The following is a 23,139-nucleotide window of genomic DNA, read 5'->3' on the forward strand; positions in this document are numbered from 1 at the left end:
TCTCAGCATAAGTAGGTACATAATTTTTTAAATAGAATGCCCAGTGTATACTCTGTTTTCCCTTAACCTTTCCAGAATGTACAAATGAAAGCATTATGAGGGGAATGGCACGTCCCATGCTCTCTGGGAATCATTAATGAACACTGATTTTATTGATTAAAATAACTTTTCTGTGAAAGAAAACCACAAAAGTCAGAGGCAACTGCAAAACTTGGAGGTAATCTAGACATTTTAATTATATTACAAATGGAAATGTGTAATAATGTATTAGCCTAACCAAGCTTGACAAATGCTATAGAAATCCCCAAACTTACTTCCTTGCTTGGGTGAGAAGTGAAGCTTGTCTTGCAATTCGAACCCACTTGTTAAATGAAAATATGCCAGAAGGCAAAGTAGCTGCCTTGGGATTCTTCCCTGTCCGATCTACAACTAGTAACATTCTGAAGACTGGCACGTCGAGGAGTCCTCCTGAGCTTTAGCTTAGCATCTCTGATGTCAGCGATAAATCCGAGGCTGGGGTTCACGGACGCAACTGTCTGCAGGGCCAAGAAGACACCATAGGAGTGAAGTGGATTAGGGGCAAGACAAGTTCTCTATCTGGAACAAGTAATATTTCACTTTCCTCTTGAAGCTCCTACAAAAGAAAAGGCACAGAATGGGATGGGGAATGGCAGTGACACTTGGCTTCAGCTTGGGGAGACGATAGAAGGTAGTGGGGACTTTGGGGAACCGAGAGATAGTTGCTCCTAAGCTCCAGCTGCTTCACTGGGATGTGGCCCCAGAACTAGCAGATCTGGTTTTTCTGCAAGAATCTAGAAAACTGGATTTTTCATGTGAAAGGCTAGATTTTTATATTTTTGCAACTACTTCAAAATTTTTGAAACTTGGTGAGAGCCAGTTTTATGTGAGCCTAACAAAAAATTACTTCCACGGGCTAGTTCTCTGTCCAGGCGTCTCCGTTTTCTGGCCTGTGGATGCGGAGCGAGGAAGAACTTGTGCCCTCTGCACGTCTTCCGCTTGGAGGGAAGCCCAAGACTCGTGGTTTATTATCTGCACGTCTTTGAACAGGCTCTCTGAGATAAAGAGAAAAACACACAAAGTAAAGGGCATTTGAGCCCAATCTTTATAATGTTTACACTGCCACCGACTGTACTTATATACTTAACTGCTGTAGCACCGAAGCCGGAGCTCTCGGGTTATTGTGGAAAGCGGTTTCGTGTGAGGACCCGCAGGCTTATCTGTGTGAGACACTGCTGATGTCGAGCACTTGGCGTCTGGACAGTCACCTTGCTGTGAACACGATCCTCAGCAAAAAACTCGTTGGGATGATTCTGATTGCTCCGCACGATAGCAAAGATAGGGAGCTTTGAATAGATCTAGGCAACATATGGTATTTTCTAGTTTTTATAAAATAGATGTTTGGCACTTTGCAGACATTACATTATCAAAGTAAAGACTCCCATATTTAAAAGCAAAATGAGAGCCCTGGACGGGTAGCTCAGTCGGTTAGAACATTGTCCTGATACGCTAAGGTTGCAGGTTCGATCCCCGGTCAGGGCACACACAAGACTCAGCCAATAAATGCGTAATTGAGCGGAACAACAGATCTCCCCTCTTCCCCCCACTAAAAAATAAAATAAAAGCAAAATTTAAATTTGGAAAAAGAAACTATAATACCTGAAAAAGAAACAACCACTTACAAAACCTGGGCTCCAGTCATGTTGCCCTAGATGCATGAAAGTAATACACCTGGGGTCTTGTGCACACCCCGAGTTTTCAGTCTAGACACTGCCTCAGATAGTTCTGCACTTTTCCCCAGTCGTTGATGTTTTTATGGTGCCTTTTGCCTTTCTCTCTCAAACCAAGTATTTCTACCGCATTAGTATGCAGTAGTAACAGTGAGAGATTTAAACATTTTCATTTGTATTTTTCTGTGTTAAAAATGCAATGAATAATTTGTCTTGCATTTAGTGGTGAGGAAGTATCTTTCTACCTAAACATGTGGTGAGTGCACCCAGGTTTTGTGTGGTGGGTAAAGAGTGCTAAGATAATCCAATAAATAAATGCATGCTCTCTCTCCTGGACTAGAAATTAGAAGCGCGTAGAAAAGGAGCCGCTGAAGATGAGATATTGTGGTGAGAGAAAAATTGGCAAGGGTGAAAGACTGTGTGAACATGCAGATTTGTGAAATCCCCACAGATTACCACAGAAGCCTAGGAGGTTTTTGTTCTAATTTTAGTGCCCAGTTTGGTTTCACTTACTATTTCAACTTTTCAACATCCTTATTGTGACTAGTAGATCCATAAGCAAAACTTTTCTTGGAAATGTTTTTGTGTAATACCCACTCTCAAGAATTGTCTTTAGGGATATTAATCAGGTGACATGCATTTATTTCCGTTTGGCAGAAGAGTGAATGCCATCGTGAAGACTTAAATCCCATTCACGACTCAGTGGCACACATGAGATGCCACTGGGTTTTTTCTATATGTACCTACTGAAATCTCTTGCCTCCTCTTTGGGGCATGTATGTGTCTGTATCCCCTTAAGTACTTATGATGAAAAGTAGATTGCAACTGATCAATACAATATAATTGAGCCCTGCGGGTGTGGCTCAGTGACCAGGTCACGGTTCAGTTCCCTGTCAGGGCACAGCCCTGGGTTGCTGGCTCGATTCCCAGTAGGGGGCGTGTCGATCGATGACTCTCTCCCATCATTGAAATTTCTCTCTCTCTCTCCCTCTCACTTACTCTCTCTGAAATCAATAAAAACATATTTAAAATATATATAATTGAAGAGGTTGAGTTGTATGTGTAGAGACTGCTAGCTTTGTCCTTCCAAAATGCTGAATAGTGCAGGGTGTGAAGCTGATTACAGAATCTTTTGGGGTATGTAAATAAAATCTATGAGAGAGATGACATAAATAGGAATTATTTCATCCCTTGGGTAGAGAGCAATTCCGGGCCACTTACCAGGAAAATAATAGTCACGAACACTTTTTGAGAATACATGTTGTGCCCGTTAATGAGCACTTGACCTATGTTAACTCTTTTAATTCTCATAACAACCCTACAACTAGATACTATTAGTATCCTACTATTGGGATAAAGATACAGAGACACAGACTAAATAACTTGCCGTGCAGCTGAAAAGTGCAGGAGTGGAACTGGGTGCCAGTGGGCTGGCTCTCGAGCCGGGTGCTGAACGTCAAGCTGTGCTCAGGAGGGGACTCGCTCAGCCCACGAGGCGTGGGAAGCCCGCGCAGGGCCCGGAGAGGGCGGCCCTGGGCTGTGCCCGCGGGTGGCCTTCGCAGAGCTTTGGGCTGTGATGCTCGCACCAGGGCCGCTCCCCTCCTCAGCGCTGGGAGAGTAGCAGAGCTGCACACACAGACTTTCATCCCAGCTTTAGGCCTTCCCACCGCAGCGTGGGGGTCCCCTCTGTAGACCCTGAGCCTTCCGAGATCATAATCTGTGCCTGGTATATGCCTGTACTTTGACCATGGTGTTAAGCACAGTGTCTGGCCAGAAAAACTGTTTATTAAATAGAAGATAAAATGACAGGGAAAAGTACTCAGTGTATCTTTCTTTCTTTTTTTTTAAAATATATCTTTATTGATTTCAGAGAGAGGAAAGGAGAGGGAGAGAGAGAGAAATACTAGTGATGAAAGAGTCATTGATCGGCCGCCTCCTGCACGCCCCTGACTGGGGATCAAGCCTGCAACTGGGCATGTCCCTGACCAGGAATCAAACCCTGATCGCCTGGATCCTAGGCCGACGCTCAACCACTGAGCCACGCCCAGCCGGGCTGTATCTTTCTTTAACATAAATCTGTAATGCTAAAAGTCTGGAGGCATGTCCTGAAATTCCATTATGGGCATGTTAATATAAACGGAGTAAATTCGTTTAATAATCAAAAGAAAAAAATTCAAGACAAGAATAAGACCAGAGGAGAAAATGGGAGAAGAATCGAACTGGAAGCTTGAAGGACCATGTCGGAGGAAGATGGCAGAGAAGGAACCGTGTGAAGATATCAGACGCACTTCTCTCCTGGGGGCTAGAAAGACAAAAGACATGGTCTAGTTCTCAAGAGCCCGCTCTGTGACACAGGTCATGCCAGGCCTCCAGAAGTCAGTATGTCGGGTGCCCAGTCTGCCTGGAAGAGCTGGGCGGGAGGGGACAATTCAAGGAGCGTGTGAGGCGTGCGTGACGGCCAAGCCGCCTTCTAGGGGAGGGGAGACATTTGTGCCGAGAAGCCGTGTGTGCAGAGCACGATGTGTTAGCTCAGGCTGGGTGTCTTCAACAGCAAACCACCTTTGTCACTTAATTACCTTTCAAAGGCTCCTTCTCCAGATACCATAAAATTGGAGACTAGGACTTTAACATATGGGTTTTGGGGGGACACAGACATTCACTCCGTCCCCAGGGGCGCTATGAAACAGAACTTCATTTTACAGCAGCGTGGCATGTGGTGGAGTAAAGCAGAGTTAGGCTGTGGGTGCCCAGAGAGTGGGGACCATTCACGAGAGGCTTTGTATGCCATCCAACGACTTTAGAGTTAGGTAAGAGGCAATGGGGAACGGCGGGGGAATTTTGAAAATGGGAGTCATGTGATCGATCTAATACTTTGGAAAGGCTGATTTGGCACCGAAAGAGTGGAGACTGACGGGAGGTGGGCGCTAACCCAGAGGCCTCGTGAGTGAGCCTTGCAGGGGGCCCGGGCGGCAGCTGTTCTGAACCCGGGAGTGGCAGTGGAGAGGAAGAGGCAGGTGAGAAGCACTTGGGGGGCAGAGGAGAAGACTTGGGTGTGGAGGGGTGGTGAAAGGAGGTGCTAGGAAACCTCGGGTGAGTCCCAAGTTTCTGGCATAGAATACTGGGAGGCAGGTGGAGGAAACAAGGAAGGACGTCTAGGTGATAAAGCAGTTCAGGAAGGTAAAGAGGACATGATCTTTAATTAAGTAAAAAGTTTTAAATTGAGATAATAATTCATATATCATACCCTTTTAAAGTGACAGTTCAGTGATTTCTAATACATTCACAAGGTTGTAAACCGCCACTATCAAATTCCGAAACTTTTGGGTAAGTTTTCACCATGGAACCATCATATGTTGCTAACGGAAATGTAATTAAGTAAAAAATCTTCTGGGGCGAAGATTTCATCGCCCCAGAAAGAAGCCCGGAACTCTGCAGTCACTTTCTACGCCCGTCTCCCCCAGCCCCTGGCAGCCACTGACTTTCTTTCCATCTCTATAGATTTGCCTATTCTGAACGTTTCACATAAATGGAATCATACAATATATGATGCGGCCTTTTGTGCCGGGCTTCTTTCGCTTAGCGTACAGTTCTAAAGGTTGTCCCTGTCGTAGCCGTGCCAGTCCTTGCTGCTTTCGTGTGGTTGCATATTCCATGGTCTAGATAGCTCACTTTGTGCAGCCATTCATCAGGCCATGGACATTTGGGCTGCCTCGCCTTGGGGCTGTTATGAATAATACTGCTGCGAACATTTGCGTGCAAGCTTTTGTGTGAACGTAAGTTTTCAGTCTTCTTGGATATATGCCTAGGAGTGAATTTGCTGGATTGTATGGTAACTCTCCGTTTAAGTTTTTGAGGGGCTGCCAAACTGTTTTCCAAAGTGGCTGCATCATTTTACATTTCCGTTAGCAACATATGATGGTTGCATGGTGAAAACTTACCCAAAAGTTAAGCAAAAGTTGCCCAAAGTCACACACTGGTAGTAGCAGAGCCGGGACACAACCCCAAGTCCGCCTGTCTCCAGACCCCGCCTTGGCCTCAGTTTGCTTTGGAGTCACCGACTTACAGGTGGAAGTTGAAGGAACGACTGTGGATGAGTTTACCAGAGACAGTTTGAGGTGAGAGGAAAGGCCAGGCAGGGAAACCTGCGAACCCCGAGCAGCAAGAGAGGAGTCTGCACGTGAGACAGAGAAAGTGTGCCCAGCGGCACAGGAGGCCAGCTGGGGAAGAGCAGGAAACCATCCAAGGATAAAATTTTAGCGGGAGTGTGGTCAAGAGCAACACGTGGCTGCTGAGCACTAGCCTGACGTCCACCAGAGCAGGTTTGGGGAAGTGTGGGGTGCGGAGCGGAGGGAGACTTGGACAGAACTTGATTTTGGTGGTTTCGAGAGGGATGGAATGGGCCAGCGAACTGGAACTGGCCCGAAGGAAGGGCAGGTAGGAGAAGCCGCCCCTAGAGAGCTGGTGTTTTTGTTTGTTTTTGTGTTTGGCCAGAAAAGACACCTAGTGTTTACTTAAATTGCTAACAATCCAGTTCCAATGAGTTAACTCCTCCCTTCTTTTATAACTGCCAACAAAAGCCATGTCCCAGGCCTTCCCCCCTCACTCCTTATCAAAAGGCTCCTTCCTCTCCCTCTCCCTCTCTCTCCCTTTCCCCTCCTGTGTCTCCCTGGATCCACTGGTGAGTGGAACATGCCCGCTGGACTCATGTTTCAGGAGCTACGCAATTTCTGAGGCTGATTTGTCAGACAAGGGGCCAGTAACTGTCAACATCTGAACTTCCTGAGAATCCCAAAGTTCTTTTCAGCATTTTTGACAGTGCCCCGCAGATCTCCTTGTCCTGTGTGTAGGTCGGCTATTAATCCATTTACATGGTTCTCGCTGGGAAACACACAGGGTGTGGCACAAGTTGGTTTACAGTTGCGAGGACACGGAACAGTCTGTTCCTGTATTATTATTTGTTAATTATTGTGTTCCTTCCCATACAAACAACTGTAAACCCGCTTTTGTCCCACCCTGCATCCTAAATCCTCAATAACCACTTTGCAAATGTAGTTTGCAACATTTCATAATTTTAGGACTTCCCTTTTTTCATTGTGCTTTATGCTCTTAAATCCTTTCACAAATGAATTTTTTGTTGTTGTTCTGATTAGAAAGGCAGAGTACTATTATGTCTCTCATGTTAGAAGTGATGAAGGGGAACCGTAGAGAAGTTAAATGGGCCCTAAGATACTCCTGACATTTTCTAGTCACTTATGCTCCCTCTTTCGTTGGCATGTGCTATGTGTTCTTTCCAGGAGTCAGGTGAAATTGGTGTCTTAGATGGAAGGAAGAGAAATGCCGCCACCTCTAGAGATGTGTTTTCCTTTTTGAGACAGAAAGACACATTTGCTGTAGGAGAAACATCTGACGTAAAAGAGGGCAAGGTCATTAAGCACAGCCTCCTAGTCACGGGCTTCAAGTTGTGTGAATATAATGAGAGGACGGAAATAATTTTTAGAACTTGTTTTTGTTCCTATACTTTATTTTTAATGGGTTCCAATAAAAAGCCCAGCTCCAAATCCCTGCTTCAGAAATAATTTCAAGCTGAGACTCTACCATACCATAAGAGTGCTGTAAACATACTGGTTTCTAAGCAAGAGCAAAATTGTTTCACTCAGATGATAACATAAAAGGGAAATTAACATTACATCTTCAAGTAGCTACCTGTACAAAAATTAGCATAAAATACCGTAATAAATTTAGCTTTTTGCCCAGCGGGCGTGGCTCAGCGGTTGAGCATCGACCTATGAACCAGAAGGTCTCGGTTCGATTCCCGGTCAGGGCACGTGCCCGGGTTACGGCTCGATCCCCAGCAGGGGGCGTGCAGGAGGCAGCTGATCAATGACTCTCATCATTGATGTTTCTCTCTCTCCCCTCCTCCCTTCCTCTCTCTGAAATCAATAAAATGAATAAATAAATAAATATATTTTTTTAAATTTAGCTTTTAAAGTTTATTGCTATCAATAGTGAAATTGCATAATCAAATGAATAATAATTATAATAATAAAGCAGTATTGTATAGCCCCAGTGTTTTCCGTAGTGCATTCATTTACTTATGATTTTTTTAAATCCAAAGCTAGGTCAGAACTTATATTGTCCTACCTGACCCCAACCGCTTTACTGTCATCAGCTCTTGCTCTAAATGTTATCTCCTGTGCGTTCTTATTCTGTTTTTCTTGTGGTGAGTTTCCTGATAGCAGATTGGTGATATCTATTTCATGCTCAGTTCTGGAGCTGTGCTCAGGTATTTCCAGCCACTTCACTGGCTGACACCACTGAATTTAGCTGGTATTTTCTGTTTTAGGTTTGTGATCCATAAAATTTAATACTCTTGGGTGTCTTCTTTCAGGGAGCCCTCCTAAATCTCTTCAGTTGAATTCGGTCCCATTTCTGTGCTTTCATAACACCCTGGGCACGAGTCCCTGACACTGGACTTAACAGAATCATTGTTTTTTAATAACCGGTTCAGAATCTCTCTCCCACATGGTGACGTGGGTCCTTGAGAACAGGTTCTTTACATCTCCAGCCTGTAGCACATGCTTAACGTCTAATAGATAGTCAGTAACCACTGGCCTTTACCAAATAATGCCTTTCTCTGAGAGCATGGAGGCACTTTTGAGAGCAATCTTGCATTGTCAGTGCTTCTTGCCGCATTCCTGCATAGCAATTTAGAACTCAGGATTTTAAACCCTTTCCTGGTATTTTCAGAGACAGGCAGTGTCCACTCCCAGCGTGGAGTGACAATAGCTTAGAGAGAGAGTCTGTCCCCTAGGCTGTCCCTCCTGTTCACATTCTCCTGCTTCTTAGAGGCTTGCTCTGTGAAATCTTCATCCCCCTGGAGCCTCTTTGTGTAGATTCTGCCCTCTGAGATTGCCATCTGGCCCCAGTAGGAGGATGCCTGAGAGTTTTATTTACTTATGACAGTATTGAAAATGCCTTCTTGCTCATGGCGGGCACATAAGGCATGAGCATATTCGTGCTGGCACCGAGTACTGAACGGAAGTCAGTAACCAATTCAGAGCTCATCTCACAAGGCCTCCTTGCTTTTTTTTTTTTTTTTGTAACAGTTACTTAACATGGTTTAGCTGCGTTTTACATATTGCTGGATTTCTGGGGTGGAACCTGGACCCCCAGAGTTCACTGGGTAAAGTGCTCCGCACAGTGACTGGCACAGGAGCACTCATAAAGATGACTACCTCTTCCCCCCCCATCATCATCATCATCATCATCATCATCATCATCACCGTCACCATCATCACCATCTACTTCTGAGCTGAACGTGTCTTAGTTTTGGACCTTATTTTGGGGTGTTATTTACAATTTGAACACTGAAGTTGCCATAGTAGGTCATAACTCTTCCATGTGGTTGAATGTGTCCACCTGATTGCAAATGTCTAATATGTATATACCTCGGTCCTCTTTCACGTCAAGCTCCAGCCAAATGGCAGGAAAATACTTCCTTGATGGGACTTCGGAATTCCATGGTATTTATTACTAGAGCTCTTCGAGACTTTCTTTCCTCATTCAACTCATGTCAGATAGCTGTAAATATGTTAGCTTGGTTACCAGTGTTAAATCCCAGTAACCGAGAAAAAATAAATAAAATTTGTTACTTGATTGTTAACCAGAAAATGCAAGGAGGTCTTGTGAGATGAGCTCTGAGCTGGTTATTGACTTCTGTTCAGTATTTGGTACCAGTGAGTCCCTGAATTGCCAACCTTGCTGTAATAATGCTGGTCATTCAATTTTCAGACAATAGGGCCTGTGACAGAATGCTTCGAAGCCAAGCACAGAGAATAGTAAACATTTGTTCTAGACAATGCCTATAAACTGATCTAATAGGCAAGCCTTAATAACAGCTAAAATTTGTGTGGATAAAGTGGAAAAAGTTTAAGTTTTGGAAGTCAGATGGACCTGGCTTTGCAAACGAGTAACATGATATGAACAAGTAATTAACGTCTGTAGGCCTCAATGTGCTCACCCATGAAGTAAACAGAATAATACTTATCTTTCTGGGTGTTACAGCATTTAAACATAATAGAGGTAATTTTTCAGACATTATGTTTATCATATTACATACCACCAGCAAGTAGTATTTGTAGAGATTATTATTTCTTCATTTTCTAAAATCTAAGACAACACTGAATATTAATACTCCATTGATTTAGTAAAAGCTCTGTGCAGGAGAAGATCAGCTAGAGCTTTTAGCCCCAGCCTGTTTGGTTCAGTGGTTAGAGCGTCGACCTCCCGGACTGAAGGGCCCTGGGTTCGATTACAGCCAAGGGCACGTACCTCGGTAGTAGACTTGATCCCGGGCCCCGGATGGGGCGCGTGGGCGAGGCAACCAATTGATGTGTCTGTCTCACATCAATGTTTCTCTCTCTCCCTCTCTCTCTCTCTCTTTCTCTCTCTCTCTCTCTTTCTCTTCTATTTTCTCTAAAAAGCAATGGAAAAAATATCCTCAGGTGAAAATTAAAAAAAAAAAATACTTTGGTCATTTAAAACATTTTTCATTTGTCATCTTCCCACCCACTCTGCTGAGCTTAAACTCCTCTGGCTCCTAGACTAAATTAGTGCCCCGCCCCTTCATAGGATCCGTTATTGTAATTACTTGTTTAATTCTTTGCTAGAATATAAGGGCAAGAATTGCCTCTGTCTTGCTCGCCAATTCAGCCTTCTCTCTCCTCACCCCCAACCTCCTGCCAGCCACTCTAGTACCTTGCTTAGTACCGGTGTCTAATAGATTCACAGTAGGTATTCGTCAAATGAAATATCTTTTAGAATTTTGTTACCATTTCTCTTACTGAGCTCAATAATCTTGATTTTCCTATGGAGTCTCAGAGAATATAATCGCAAAACTTTTTAAATCTCATGTCTGTGGTTAGAAAGGGAGATTAAGCCTGAATGTTGCCAGAACAACAAATGCTATGACACCTCAGTCATTATTAATCCTTAAGGCTTAAAGGTTTGTAACATTTACCACCCATTTTCACAAAGGATTTAGGCAGTTAGAGAAACCCTCTTGTTTCCATATGAAGGTCATATGAGTGTCAAGACATATGTATGGTAATTTATGTATAAATTCAATATCTGCTATTAGGGGGAAAGAGTTTTCAAGGGTTTTCAGTGTTTTTTTCTTCTTGGAATAGAGATAATGCTATAGGCAAGACAATCTTTGGAAGTTCTAATATGGTCAACATCATTTCAAAACCATTTGTTGAATACTTATTAGATATAATATCTCACCTTATAAATTCTGCAACCCTAGAGCCAGGAGGAACCTTTGCTGTCATTTGGCGTGCTTCCTGGACGCTGTCTGGGAATTTTGTCTGCAGCATCTCTGACAGTCATTACCTCGCTTTGGCTGGAGAAATTTCAGGAATGGGCTTCCATTACCGATGAGGCCACCTGCTCCACTACTGGATGCTCTAGGGGCACTATATTTTTTCTTCTATTTCCTTTTCCCTTCCCCAAACTACCATCTCTCTTCCTGTCACTTCGACACATTAATCCTCTACTGCAACTTAAGTCCTCAACTTAAGAGCCTTTAAGGATTGGAAAGGAAGAAGCAATGCCGGCAAAGGGAGACGCCTCCCCTGAGCACACAGGGTTTCGCAGGCCACATGGTGGGCACGCTTTATGTGCTACCTCACTAACTCCTTACACAATCTAGTACAGCAAGCAAATTAATAACATTTTACTCAGAGGCAAGTAAACTTGCCCCGTTTGGTTATCCTCATGTTGAACTCCAACTTTTTAGAACTCTAAACGTTCTGAGTCATGAGCCCGTGGGTGCGCATTTATATCTGTTAATAGATAGTTGCATGGCATCGGCTCCTGTTCACTCTTTCTAAAATTGGGAGCACAGTTCTCATTGTCCTAGGCAACCTCAGAAGGTGGTTTTTTTTTTAAGATAGAGGCTTCGCCAGTCATGTTAATGAAAGTCTTCTTGCTGCACGAACACACCATGGCCTTTGGAAATCACACCCAACAGAACTCTGTTGCCCTTTTGAAGTGAGAACTTCTTTATTAGAAATGATTCAACCCCTGGGGAAATTTGGGTTTATTGTGTCCTTTCCAGACTTGTGAGAAAATGTCTATGGTGGGGAGTGACAGTGTCCATTGCAGCCCGAGGGTACCTATCAGCATCAGAGCAACTCCTAAACCACTGGGAGACTAAACAACCTGGACTAAAATAACATTGACTTTCACGCTGAGACAGTCAGGAGTGATTAAGAGCCAGAGCTTGAGGATCACCACAACAAACTGTTTTAGAGGTTTACTAACATCCCAAAGTCACTGTTTGGAAATTCTTAGTGAGTAATCCACTGATAGAAGTCCGTTTGGACTAAAGTAATATTTTACACTATGTGTATACATTTTGGTTTTGCAACATCTGTAGGTTTTTAATAGGCTGATTTGTTTTTTAAACTGCTTGACTTGTAAAATATCAAGTCACCAAGTAACTATGTTGAATGTTTTCTCTTTTTTAATTCATTTTATGGGTGAAGTTGAGACCCAAATCTCCCAAAACACCTATATTTCAAGGTTTTTGAAAATGCTTTAATACTAAGGGGATCCTTTGGGGTTTCTATTATTTAACTGTCTGGGTTTTGTTTTTTCTGTTTTTCTGTTCTTTTATCAGGTTCTCCAAAGTACTTACTGTTTAAGTTGGATAAGCCAGTACTGCAGACTACATTCCCAGTGCAATTTCCAATGATGAAAATGGCCCTTAAAATCCTTTCAGACCTGGAAATCTGTGTGAAACCAATAGGTAGGTATTTCTTTAAACTATTATAGATTATGTCAGAAACTCTGCAAGACAAATATGCCTAGAGAAACTAACAGAAACATGCCGTGATATACGCAAGAGCTATCTTTGGATGCTCAAATAAACAAGTGAGCTATATAATAATGGGTAACTGTTTCCCTTTTCTTTCTCACTGTCTGTTTTCAGTGATGAATGCACATTGCTTTCGCAAGAAAGGAGCTTTCCTTTGGAAAAGGCAGTTGCAGGGAACAGTATCCGCATATGTGAAATGAGATCTCAGGTGAATGTGCAGGCGACGGAGTGGGAAGCAGGGACACAGGCACAGCTACTGATTATAGAAGCAGATTGGAACGGGATAGCCCAGCCCCCTGGCTCTCCTGGGCTGGCTCTTTGCAGGTCACAAATATAACTCCAAACATGGTGACAGGGTTTCAGTACCAGGTTATTTCTAACCCCTCGTGAAAGGTCAACAACTTCTCCACACAGCTTGGCTGAGTAATTTTGGATTTGACCTGAGAAACTAGTTGAGTTAGTCTAGGCTGTTTGATTCTAAGTAATAAATCTACTACTCAGCAATAAGAGTTCACAAGATAATAAAAAAGTCTGAACAGACACAAAGGTAACCGGACTTGTCAATTGACTTTTAATGGGATTGGCAGGATTTACACCAGGGAAGTCAGAGAAGTGCTGCCCCAAGATGTCCTGGAAGAGGTACCAAGTTCGTGTTATAAATATAGGCAGATCCGATAGTCTAGAAAGCTGGCAGAAACTTCTGTCCTAGCCATGTTTCCTAAAAGCTGATTTAAGTTAGTAAAACAAACTAAAAAATAACCTCTTACAATTGGTAGTACACATTCAAAGAAATATACACATATTCAGCAACATACCTTGTACGATTTTTCTTTTATTAATTTCTTCATCTAATCATCCACTCGTTCATTAAGTTAGCACATGCTGTTTTGAGTATCGCCCATGTCAGAGGCAAAATCTTAGGAGCTGGAGAATACATCAGAGGAAAAAGACACAACAATCCCTGAATTCATGAAACTTATGTTTATAATGCTAGAGAAATTTTTTTAAAAACCCAAATAAACAAGTGAGCTATATAATAAGTCAAATGCAGATACATGTAAGAAGAAAAGGAAATTCAGGAAGTGAGGGAGGGCATGCCAAGTGGGAGCTGGACACGGGGAAAGAGATTGTTTTAACTGGTGGTCAGGAAAGGCCTTGCCGGTAAGGTGACCTGGTTAAGAAATGTTAAGAGGGTGGGCTTCAGACAGCTTTAATATTCCCCTTTTGCAAAGTATTTGAGCAGCAGGAGTGGGAGAATATGAATCAGTGTTTCTATTCTTTATATTATACATGTGAAAGAGCCCTTCTTTTTATGCTTTAAGAGTGTTACCTTCCCCACAAGAACATGGTTCTTACACAAAAATAATACACAGTAAAGACGTTTCCTCCAGAGTTACATGCCTGGTAAACAGACTCACTCAAGTGTCCCACTGAGTTAATACAACCGTGCATACGGACGTTAGTTTTTCCCCCATCCATTCACGTGTTTGCTACTGAAACTGACTGTAAGGGCAGGGGTGGAACAATGATTTGTCCCTGTCACCGGCCTCAGTGCCTAGCCCAGGGCCTTCTACATAAGCACTCAGTGATCACCAGTTGAACAAATAAATTTCGAGAGTAAAATAGACATTGACTTCAAATAGTTCATAAGATGACTCCCCAATGGCCACAGTTGCCTACTGACTGTCCAAAGTGGGTAACTGTCTTACATCATGATGACATCTGGACTTTTCCAAGCCCTATGTGGACCTGGCATCAAGAACTCACTCTGGCCCGGCCGGGCGTGGCTCAGCGGTTGAGCGTCGACCTAGGATCCAGGTGATCGGGGTTCGATTCCTGGTCAGGGCACATGCCCGGGTTGCGGGCTCGATCAATGACTCTCTCATCATTGATGTTTCTCTCTCTCTCTCCCTCTCCTTTCCTCTCTCTGAAATCAATAAAGATATATTTTTTTAAAAAAAACCACAAAAAAAAACCTCACTCTGTAAAGAAAAGTGATGGTGTGCCCCCAACAGGGATTCTTTCAGTATAAGCGACTGAGAGGTTGTTTCCAATCCCATTTTCCCCATGACAGTGCGGTAAAATGAGACAGCTGTCATCGCCACATTTTTCTTATCTCTGTGACAGATAATCTGCTTTATACCCTCTTTCTGTGATCGTGTGGAAGAGTGATATTTTCACATCATATTAGGGGGCACAATTATGACAGTTTATGGTAATTACATTGGGGCAAATAATAAAAGGGGAAAAGGGAACCCAAAAGCTTGATTTTATAATAGACTCCTGATTCTAGGCCTTAATAATAATTGTGTGGTTTTGGACACGTTGCTGAATCTCTGTGAATCCCATGACCTCATCTGTAAACTGAGAATAATAATTACTACCTCACAGTAATATGATGAAGTTCAAGTTGGATAATATATGTAAAGAATTTGGTATAGTGCCTGGTATATAATGTGGGTATTTAATAGATTGTTCCTATTTTTACTACTACTAATAATAGTGTTGATGGGATATTGCTCAGCTATAACAAAGAATGAAATTTTGCCCTTTGTGACAACATGGATGGACCTTGAAGGTATTATGCTAAGTGAAATAAGTCAGACAGAGAAAGACAAATACCATATGATTTCACTTATATGTGGAATCTAAAAAACAAAATAACTGAGCAAACAAACCAGAACCAAACTCATAGAGATACAGAGAGCATTTCTGATGGTTGCCAGATGGGAGGGAGGTTGGGGGAATGGGTGAAAAAGGGGAAGGAATTAAGTTGTAAAAATTCCCAGTTATAAAAACTATCGCAGGGATGTAAAGTACAGCAAAAGGAATATAGTCAATACTATTGTAATAATTATGTGTGGCGTTAGATGGGTACTAGCCTTATCGGGGCAATCACTTCGTAAGGAATATAAATGTCTAATCACTATGTTGTACACTTGAAACTAAAATAAAATTGTATGTCAACTGTAATTGCAATGTTTTTTAAATTACAAATAGAAAAATATAATAGTGTTACTATTGGAGAACTTAGGCAAATAAGATTTTTTTGCCAGTTGTTGAACATTTATATGATCACTGAGGATAAAGCTCATAACTGTATTTGCACTTTGAAGTTTATCTTCCTCTCTATACTCATAATATTAAACCAAATAATGTTTATAATATTTTTGGATGTTTTATCACTTAAGAACATGAAGAAGATGTTTCCAAAAAAGTTTGAGCAAAATGGGATGGTATTTAATAGAGAACATGTCTGTGGACTCAGAGCACCACGTGTGATAAGGGTTAGCTTAGCAAGCTTTTTGCCACCATTGTGGTTAATCCTTTCCCTGTAGAAAAGCCATTATCATTTTGGGTAGGAAAGTGATGCTTTAATGGAGTCTGAGCTCTAGCCTGATGACTTTCTTTTCGTTTCTTTAGAGTTTTGAAGCATAACTAAGGACAGAGACCACCGCTAGGCACAAACATCACCAACTTGCTTGATTATGGAGATGGTCTGTTTGATGCTAAAAATGTGTCTAGTTTTTTGACAACGGCTGAATAACCATGGGGTCCAGTGGACTTGGGAAAGCTGCAACATTGGATGAGCTGCTGAGCACCTGCATTGAGATGTTTGGTATGAGCCTTTTCCCTCTATGTGTATCTTGATACCATCACTTTCTCCTATTGAGAGGCAAGTGTTGCTGTAGAACAGAATTCAATCTTCATATCTTGGTGCTAGGGGCCTTTTTGATCGACCCCAATCTGTCTCCCCAGTATCACTGCTCTCTGCATTTCCTTCGCTTTACTACCCACAACTCATACACTAGCCATACTGTCCACTTCATGTTTCTGGAACATTCCCTGCATCTTTCTACCTGCATGCCTTTATCACACCCCTTTCACTGAAATTGTGCTTCAGGGTTCATCTCAGATGTCATCTCCAATGTTCATAATACCATTCCTAGTCTCCCCTGTCAGGAACGTTCCCTCCACCCCCCCACAGTCCTTTGAAACTTTCTCATGGCACATGGTGTATGCTGCTGTGATCATTTCTTGGTCTTTGACTTAGACAAGTGTGGGTAGCACAGTCTGCTGCATTCTCTATATTTGTGTATATGTCTTTTATCTTCTACTAGGTTATAGACTTTACAGCTATGTTCTTATGTTGTTTATGATCTACCTCAGCATTTTGGATTATTCCTTGCACAATAGAGTCACACAAGAGTTTTTTGTTGAATTGATTTTAAAGGAAAAGTTAAACCAGAGTAGGGTTGCCAGATAAAATATAGGATCATCAGTTAAATTTGAATTTCAGATAAACTACATTTAGTATAAGTATGTCCTAAATAATGCATGGGACACACCTATACTAGAAAATGATTTGTGTTTTACCTTAATTAAAATTTAACTAAGGGTCCTGGATTTTTATTTTCTAAATTCTGGCAACCCTAAACCAGAGGAAAGGTGAAACCTACCCACTTAACTTGCAAGAAAATACCAGTAGAAGTAGGAGGAAAATGATAATTGAGCCTATGAGAAATTTTTAACGTTAATGTCTCTCTACTGATACTAAAAACAGAGAAGAGTAGTACTGTTACCTCCTCACTCCTCATTTTATTTTATTTTTTAACAGATGACAATGGAGAGCTGGATAATAGTTATTTGCCAAGAATAGTTCTACTGATGCACCGATGGTATTTATCTTCCACTGAATTGGCAGAAAAACTTCTCTGCATATATCTTTTCAACTACTGTATAATCATAAATCAAATTATGTATTTATGTAGATAGAATGCCTAACCAAAGCCAGTAAATTAAGATGAATAAATAATCTTCAGTCAGTTATCCAGCTGTTTTGTGAATATATTTAGATGTCTAGACAAAACATCTGGGTGATGGACCAAACAGTTGACTATCCATCTGGATGTTTTGGCTCTACTTGAAAATAATCGCTAGATTTAAAATGAAACAGGAGTTGTAGACTGAATGTCTCTAACCCGCCTTTAACATTTCTGCTGTTAGTGCAATGAAAGAGTATTTACCACTGATTCAGGACCTAACTCATTCCTTTTAGAATGGCAAAATGGTAGACCTAGAGGATATGATTTAGACATTTAGAAATGCTAGCCAAAGTAATATGATCTGGCTTAGGCACAGACACCACCTAAGTTTTTATACCTTTCCTTACTGGCAAGACACAAAGGACATTCCAGCAGGTTTATTGTAATTTGTTGATTGATGTTCATTCTAGATATCCTTCTGACATAAGAGAAAAAAATCCATTCTGTGAGGGCTTTTATCAGTTCATCAGCTGTTGTACATAATGCAGTCCTAAAAGGTAGTTGAAAGCCAAATGACTGAAAATGGCAAAATAGTCTCACATTTACAAGAAGATTCCATTCCCAAATATCTAATGGGTATTATATAATCACTAATATTGGCTCCTACAGTCTCTGCCTGCTTAAAGCACAAGGGGCTCTGCAGATGAATGAGAAGCCCTACAGGTCAGGGGAGCCTGAGGGCAAGGGTCCATGGAGTGTCATTAGGGCCAAGTGGGGCTTCCCCCTGCTCACTTTAAGATTCCTCCACTTTCCACTTCTTCTCTCCACCATCCCACAACCTCCAGGGAGATGAGGGTGACAGGGAGGATAAGGGGACATTCACCATGAATGGAGGTTCCTGGAAGTGAGCTGGATCCTGATGCCCAGTGGCCCAGGGGTTCCACGGGTCCCACTATTGAAGGTAGCGCACAGGGAAGGATGGATGGAATTGACTAAATCTGGTCTCATCTCTCCTCAGGATCCAAACACTGTCCAAAGAATGTGCCCCAAACAGCATTCTTGTCATTAGTATGCCTGCTGATAATATGAAACACAAATTAAAATGGATATTCAGTCAGTAAAGTCTAATATCTGAAAGTACAGATGTATAACAGTTGAAACTGCCTTTGAATTGACATTTCTTTAGATTTCCCCCCCTTTAGATCACTCGCTACTGTATACTCACAGTACCTGGCCTATAGCAGAAGCTCAGAAAATATTTATTCAGAAGAATGTGAATAAATAGACTTAAGAATAAATTGCAACACACCCTGCCAGTGACATTTTCAAACACTAAAGAATAATTTCTTTAGTGAAGAAATTATATATATTACATATATAAGGCATTAATCCTAAATACAAAATTGTTTTGGGTAAAATGGTGCTTCTATGTGCTGCCAGTTTTAAACACTCTCTAGTTGGTGGTATATTTGTAATTACAGTTGACAGTCGTCACTTGGTACGTGCTCAGGAAGGTAAAATGAATTTCATAAGAGGCTTCTCTTCTAGACCAAAAGAAGGGCATCCCAGAGCAATAGATTATTCAGTGCTGACATCATTAGAACCCACTTCTTCACTTTAATGCCCACATGAGCCAAATGTTCCCAGTCTGGCTGTCTTACCAGGAATCCATCTACATTGATCAGAGAGCTGCAGGTGTGTCCAAAGGCAACAAATTGCGAGGGGTTTTTCTTTAACTAGTGTACGTATCGAAATGCCAGTGGAGAAAGCTGCGATGAATTTCGACTGAAGATCTGCTACTTCATGAGGTAAATATACTTACAAATGGAATTGTCTTGTAGTTTCTGCTCCTGGAATGGCTGACACTTTCCTTTTCCTCAAGCAGCAGATCTAGTTTGACAATAAAACCGACTCAGATTTTGTTGTATTGATTTTGTTAACATGGGCCCTCCTCTGTTCTTAGGGGTAGAATTTATCTTTCTTTGGGACTAGAGCTGAAGTAGTGATAAATGTGATTGGGGAATGAAACCAGCTCTTAGAGTAAATTCTTTTTTCTACTCCCTCACCATACACATTCCATCTACTTGCCATGAGTTGAGAGAAGGGTTTCCTTCTGGAGAGAGTTGGAAAGAAAGGCTTAGCGTGGGCATGTCCTTGGGTCCTTGACTGAAGGGAAGGAGTGAGACTAGATGTGATGGGTGGGGGATAGGAAATTGCTAATTGGGGGCATGGTCCTGGAGTCTGTTAAATGTAATCTATAAAATGATACTACAGTTTACTCAGGGGTCCAGCTTGAGATCTTCTGGTTGTCAAAAATATTTGATGCCTTTCAGGTACTGGATTCTGAAATTTCCTGCAGAGTTTAATTTGGACCTTGGTTTGATCCATATGACTGAAGAATTCAGAGAAGTAGCTAGTCAACTAGGATACGAAAAACACGTCAGCCTCATCGACATATCCAGCATGTAAGAGCGGCGCAAGCTTTTCAAACATGATGAGCCCTCTGTTTTTGGGGAGGGGCCAGTGATGACCCCACTAGACCTCAAACCATGCCATTTCAGAACCAAGGTGTGCTTTGAAAGGCCTGGCTGCAGGGAGCACCACTGCACGTGGTTCCTCTCTCCCAGCTATGATTTCTTTCTTTGTAAAATGGGAATAGTACCTTTCTCATCGGGTTATCATGAGCACCCAGTGAATACATAAGAGAGCATGGAAAAGCATTTGGCACACAACAGATGCTCAGTATTTACTAGAAATCTAGTTAACAGCATAGGAATGTGCCGTTGCCACTCAGTGTGGTGTATGGATGGGCAGCGTTGGCATCACTCGGGAGCTCAGTAGAAATGCCAACTCTCGGCCCCACCCTAAACCTGCTGAATTGGAAACTACTTTGATAAGGTCTCCCAGTGATTCATACGCTCATTCCAGTTGGAGTACCATGATGCTTCTGAGGCTGTACAAATGTTGACCACAGTTGTGCCAAGAACTAGTCAGCTCAGTTACTAGGAATGTGGTGCTCATTAGGCTAGCGTTTTAAATCAGCTAGTTAACCTTCACAGAGAAAACTATTTTATGACCCTAACCATGGGTTTCCATCTTGCAAGTACACACCCCTGTGTCCTAGACATTTTTACTCTAGCCTGTTTTCCTGGACTACTTCTTCAAGAGTGATCAACAGTGAGTGATCCAGGAATCATTAGGGATGTTGTTAAAAAAATAGAGATTATTCAGGTTCACTCCCAGTAAATCAGAATCTCTGGCACTGAGGTCCAGACCTCTGTCTTTATAACAGACTTTTTAGATTATCCATATCATCTTGCTGAAGGGTGAGAACCAGTTCGTAGTAGTTGCCACGTGCCTTAAATCACTATCTATGTATTGATAAACTCCCAAATTTATATATACCTAGCCCTGACCTCTCCCTTATGATCCAAACCTTACTGGCCACAAGAAAGACCAAGTAAGAGATTCTGGATGGATCAGTGTAAATCCATCCTGTCTGGGAAAACAACTCGAAGTTTATGTTCTGTTGGCGATGGGTCGGTGGTTTTCTCTTCAAATACACGGGACGGGACGTGTATTTTGCACAAGACCCTGGAAGCAGACCAAGAGTTACAGAGTCGTTAGGTTAATAGCTTCCATTGAGTGAAACAGGCTTTCGGCACACTGACCAGACCCACTCTACTTTTATAGACCTTCCTATGATTGGATGAGAAGAGTCACACAGAGGAAGAAAGTGTCAAAGAAGGGAAAAGCCTGTCTGCTGTTTGACCATCTGGAGCCCATTGAGTTGGCCGAGCATCTCACTTTTCTGGAGCATAAATCGTTCCGAAGGATCTCGGTAAGGAACTTGACATTTATTCTTCCAAGGACAACAACCTCTATGCCAACTTTCTTAAGAGCCGCGCTTTCATACTCTGAAGCGTTGGCAGCTCTGTCGCTCTGCTCTCTTGGAAAAGTGCCCTTAATTCACAGGAACAATCCCTTTCCACCAAAAATAAATATTAGCCTGTCTTTATTTTATAGCTAAGGAGCTATATTTCTGTCGCTGTACGTTCAATGTCCCCTTTCATAGGATTAAAGCATGACTTTCTGATTACGCAGTGGAGACTCAACCATTCAAGGGTTATTTAGGTCTGTTGACTTCTCCAAGCGAACGTGTTTTGCTGGGCCCTTTGTTCAGGGAAAGAGATATTTATTGAGGTTGTGATTTGTATAAATGGGTGCAGGTTGAAAATAGGAACCATAGGCTTTGAGGAGAGTCTCACCATCCAAGTGCTTGTTTCCCAGGGTGGAGATCCTGAATTAAACCCTTCTTCCTACTCGATCTTGAGAGTAGGAAGACTCCCTCCTGTGGTCTCTTACTAGCTACCTACCCACCACCCACTCGTTATGATAACATTTCCACAACAGTCCACAAGCAGCCTTTGTCTTCCTCTCACCAAGCTCTGGGGCGGTCTCCCCTCTTCCAAGATGCCAGGCAATGAATCGCATTATCCCTCGCTCAGAAGAACATGAGATTAGAAACATGGATTTCTGAAAGGCTGGTTCTTTTCACTGAGCGATCCTACGTGGAGAGGCCCTTGCTGACTCCCTGCTGGCAGGCTCTAAGAGGAAACCCCTGCTGTGTTTCTGTGGCAGCAGGCTCATACGCATTTGATGACATCCATACCGACTTCCTGAAAATGTGTCTGCTTTACTAAAGAGCTGTCTTCAATTACTATTTTTTTCTTTAAAAAATCTTGATAGAATTTGAAATCATTATATTTATATGCATTTCCTCTTTTTTAATGTACGCTATTGTATCTCAGACTTGCCTGACCATTGGAATCCCCAGCCGTGGGTGGGAAATGGATGTTCTTAGGCTCTTCCTCTGGAGATACTGATCCTTCAGGTGTGGGGTGATCCCAGAAACCACTATTTCAGCAAGTGTCGCAGGTGAAAATTATGACCCAGCAATTTAGGATTCACTGGAATGTGACTTGGAGTCTTACCCCTTCCTTGCCCCACCAACACTGTCATGTGTAATGAGTATATGTCTATGTCGGGGAGTGAAACGCAGCAAAAGGACATGCTAAATGTACATGCGTGTTTAAAATGTGAATGAAAGAAATCGTTACGCTGTTATAAAACAATATCTCACCTCTTTCACGAAACATTCTAATTTCTGATTTTGCAAAGACTTCATTATAATTCAGAGTCTCTTTTACTAGTTCACCGATTACCAAAGCTATGTCATCCATGGCTGCCTGGAGAACAACCCAACCTTGGAGAGATCTATTGCTTTATTTAATGGAATCTCTAAGTGGGTCCAGTTGATGGTTCTTAGCAAACCAACACCCCAGCAAAGGGCAGAGGTCATCACAAAGTTTATCAATGTTGCCAAGGTATGTATATCTGGTCATGAGACTGGGGTTCTTAAAGTATTCTAGATGTTATACACTTTATTGAGAAAAGTCATTGGGGAAATTTGGGGTTCACAATATAAAGGACAATTAAACTACTCATAAATGTCTAATGAACAAATCATAGTTCCCTTAAGCAAGAAGATTGCTTTTAATTGCCCATACCTACAAGCACTTAATGTAGCTATTTTTCTGTGAAATGATTGATATATTTTTCTAGTGAATTTTATTTGCCCTTCATTTTAAATTGATATTATTTTCCCTCGGTCCTTGTTATTAAATTGTGCATGCATTCACCTGTAATTCAGAAAGCTCAGAATAACCGAAAAATTGTTACA

General features: G+C 42.0%; 1 protein-coding gene across 3 annotated transcripts in view; it reads left to right on the forward strand.

The window, feature by feature from the left end:
* Nucleotides 1–23,139, forward strand: part of RASGRP3 (RAS guanyl releasing protein 3) — an 89,048-nt gene that overhangs the window by 37,905 nt on the left and 28,004 nt on the right. For all 3 annotated transcript variants that reach the window (XM_081156126.1, XM_081156128.1, XM_081156127.1), the window contains exons 2-8: nt 12,433–12,561; nt 16,054–16,249; nt 17,249–17,351; nt 19,142–19,204; nt 19,730–19,861; nt 21,090–21,237; nt 22,610–22,783. In XM_081156126.1, coding sequence (XP_081012252.1) covers nt 16,180–16,249; nt 17,249–17,351; nt 19,142–19,204; nt 19,730–19,861; nt 21,090–21,237; nt 22,610–22,783 — 690 coding nt within the window. In that variant the 5' untranslated portion in view covers nt 12,433–12,561; nt 16,054–16,179. The remainder of the gene's footprint in view (nt 1–12,432; nt 12,562–16,053; nt 16,250–17,248; nt 17,352–19,141; nt 19,205–19,729; nt 19,862–21,089; nt 21,238–22,609; nt 22,784–23,139) is intronic.

Source organism: Miniopterus schreibersii, assembly GCF_964146895.1.
Source record: "Miniopterus schreibersii genome assembly, chromosome: 13".
Classification (NCBI taxonomy): Eukaryota; Metazoa; Chordata; class Mammalia; order Chiroptera; family Miniopteridae; genus Miniopterus; species Miniopterus schreibersii.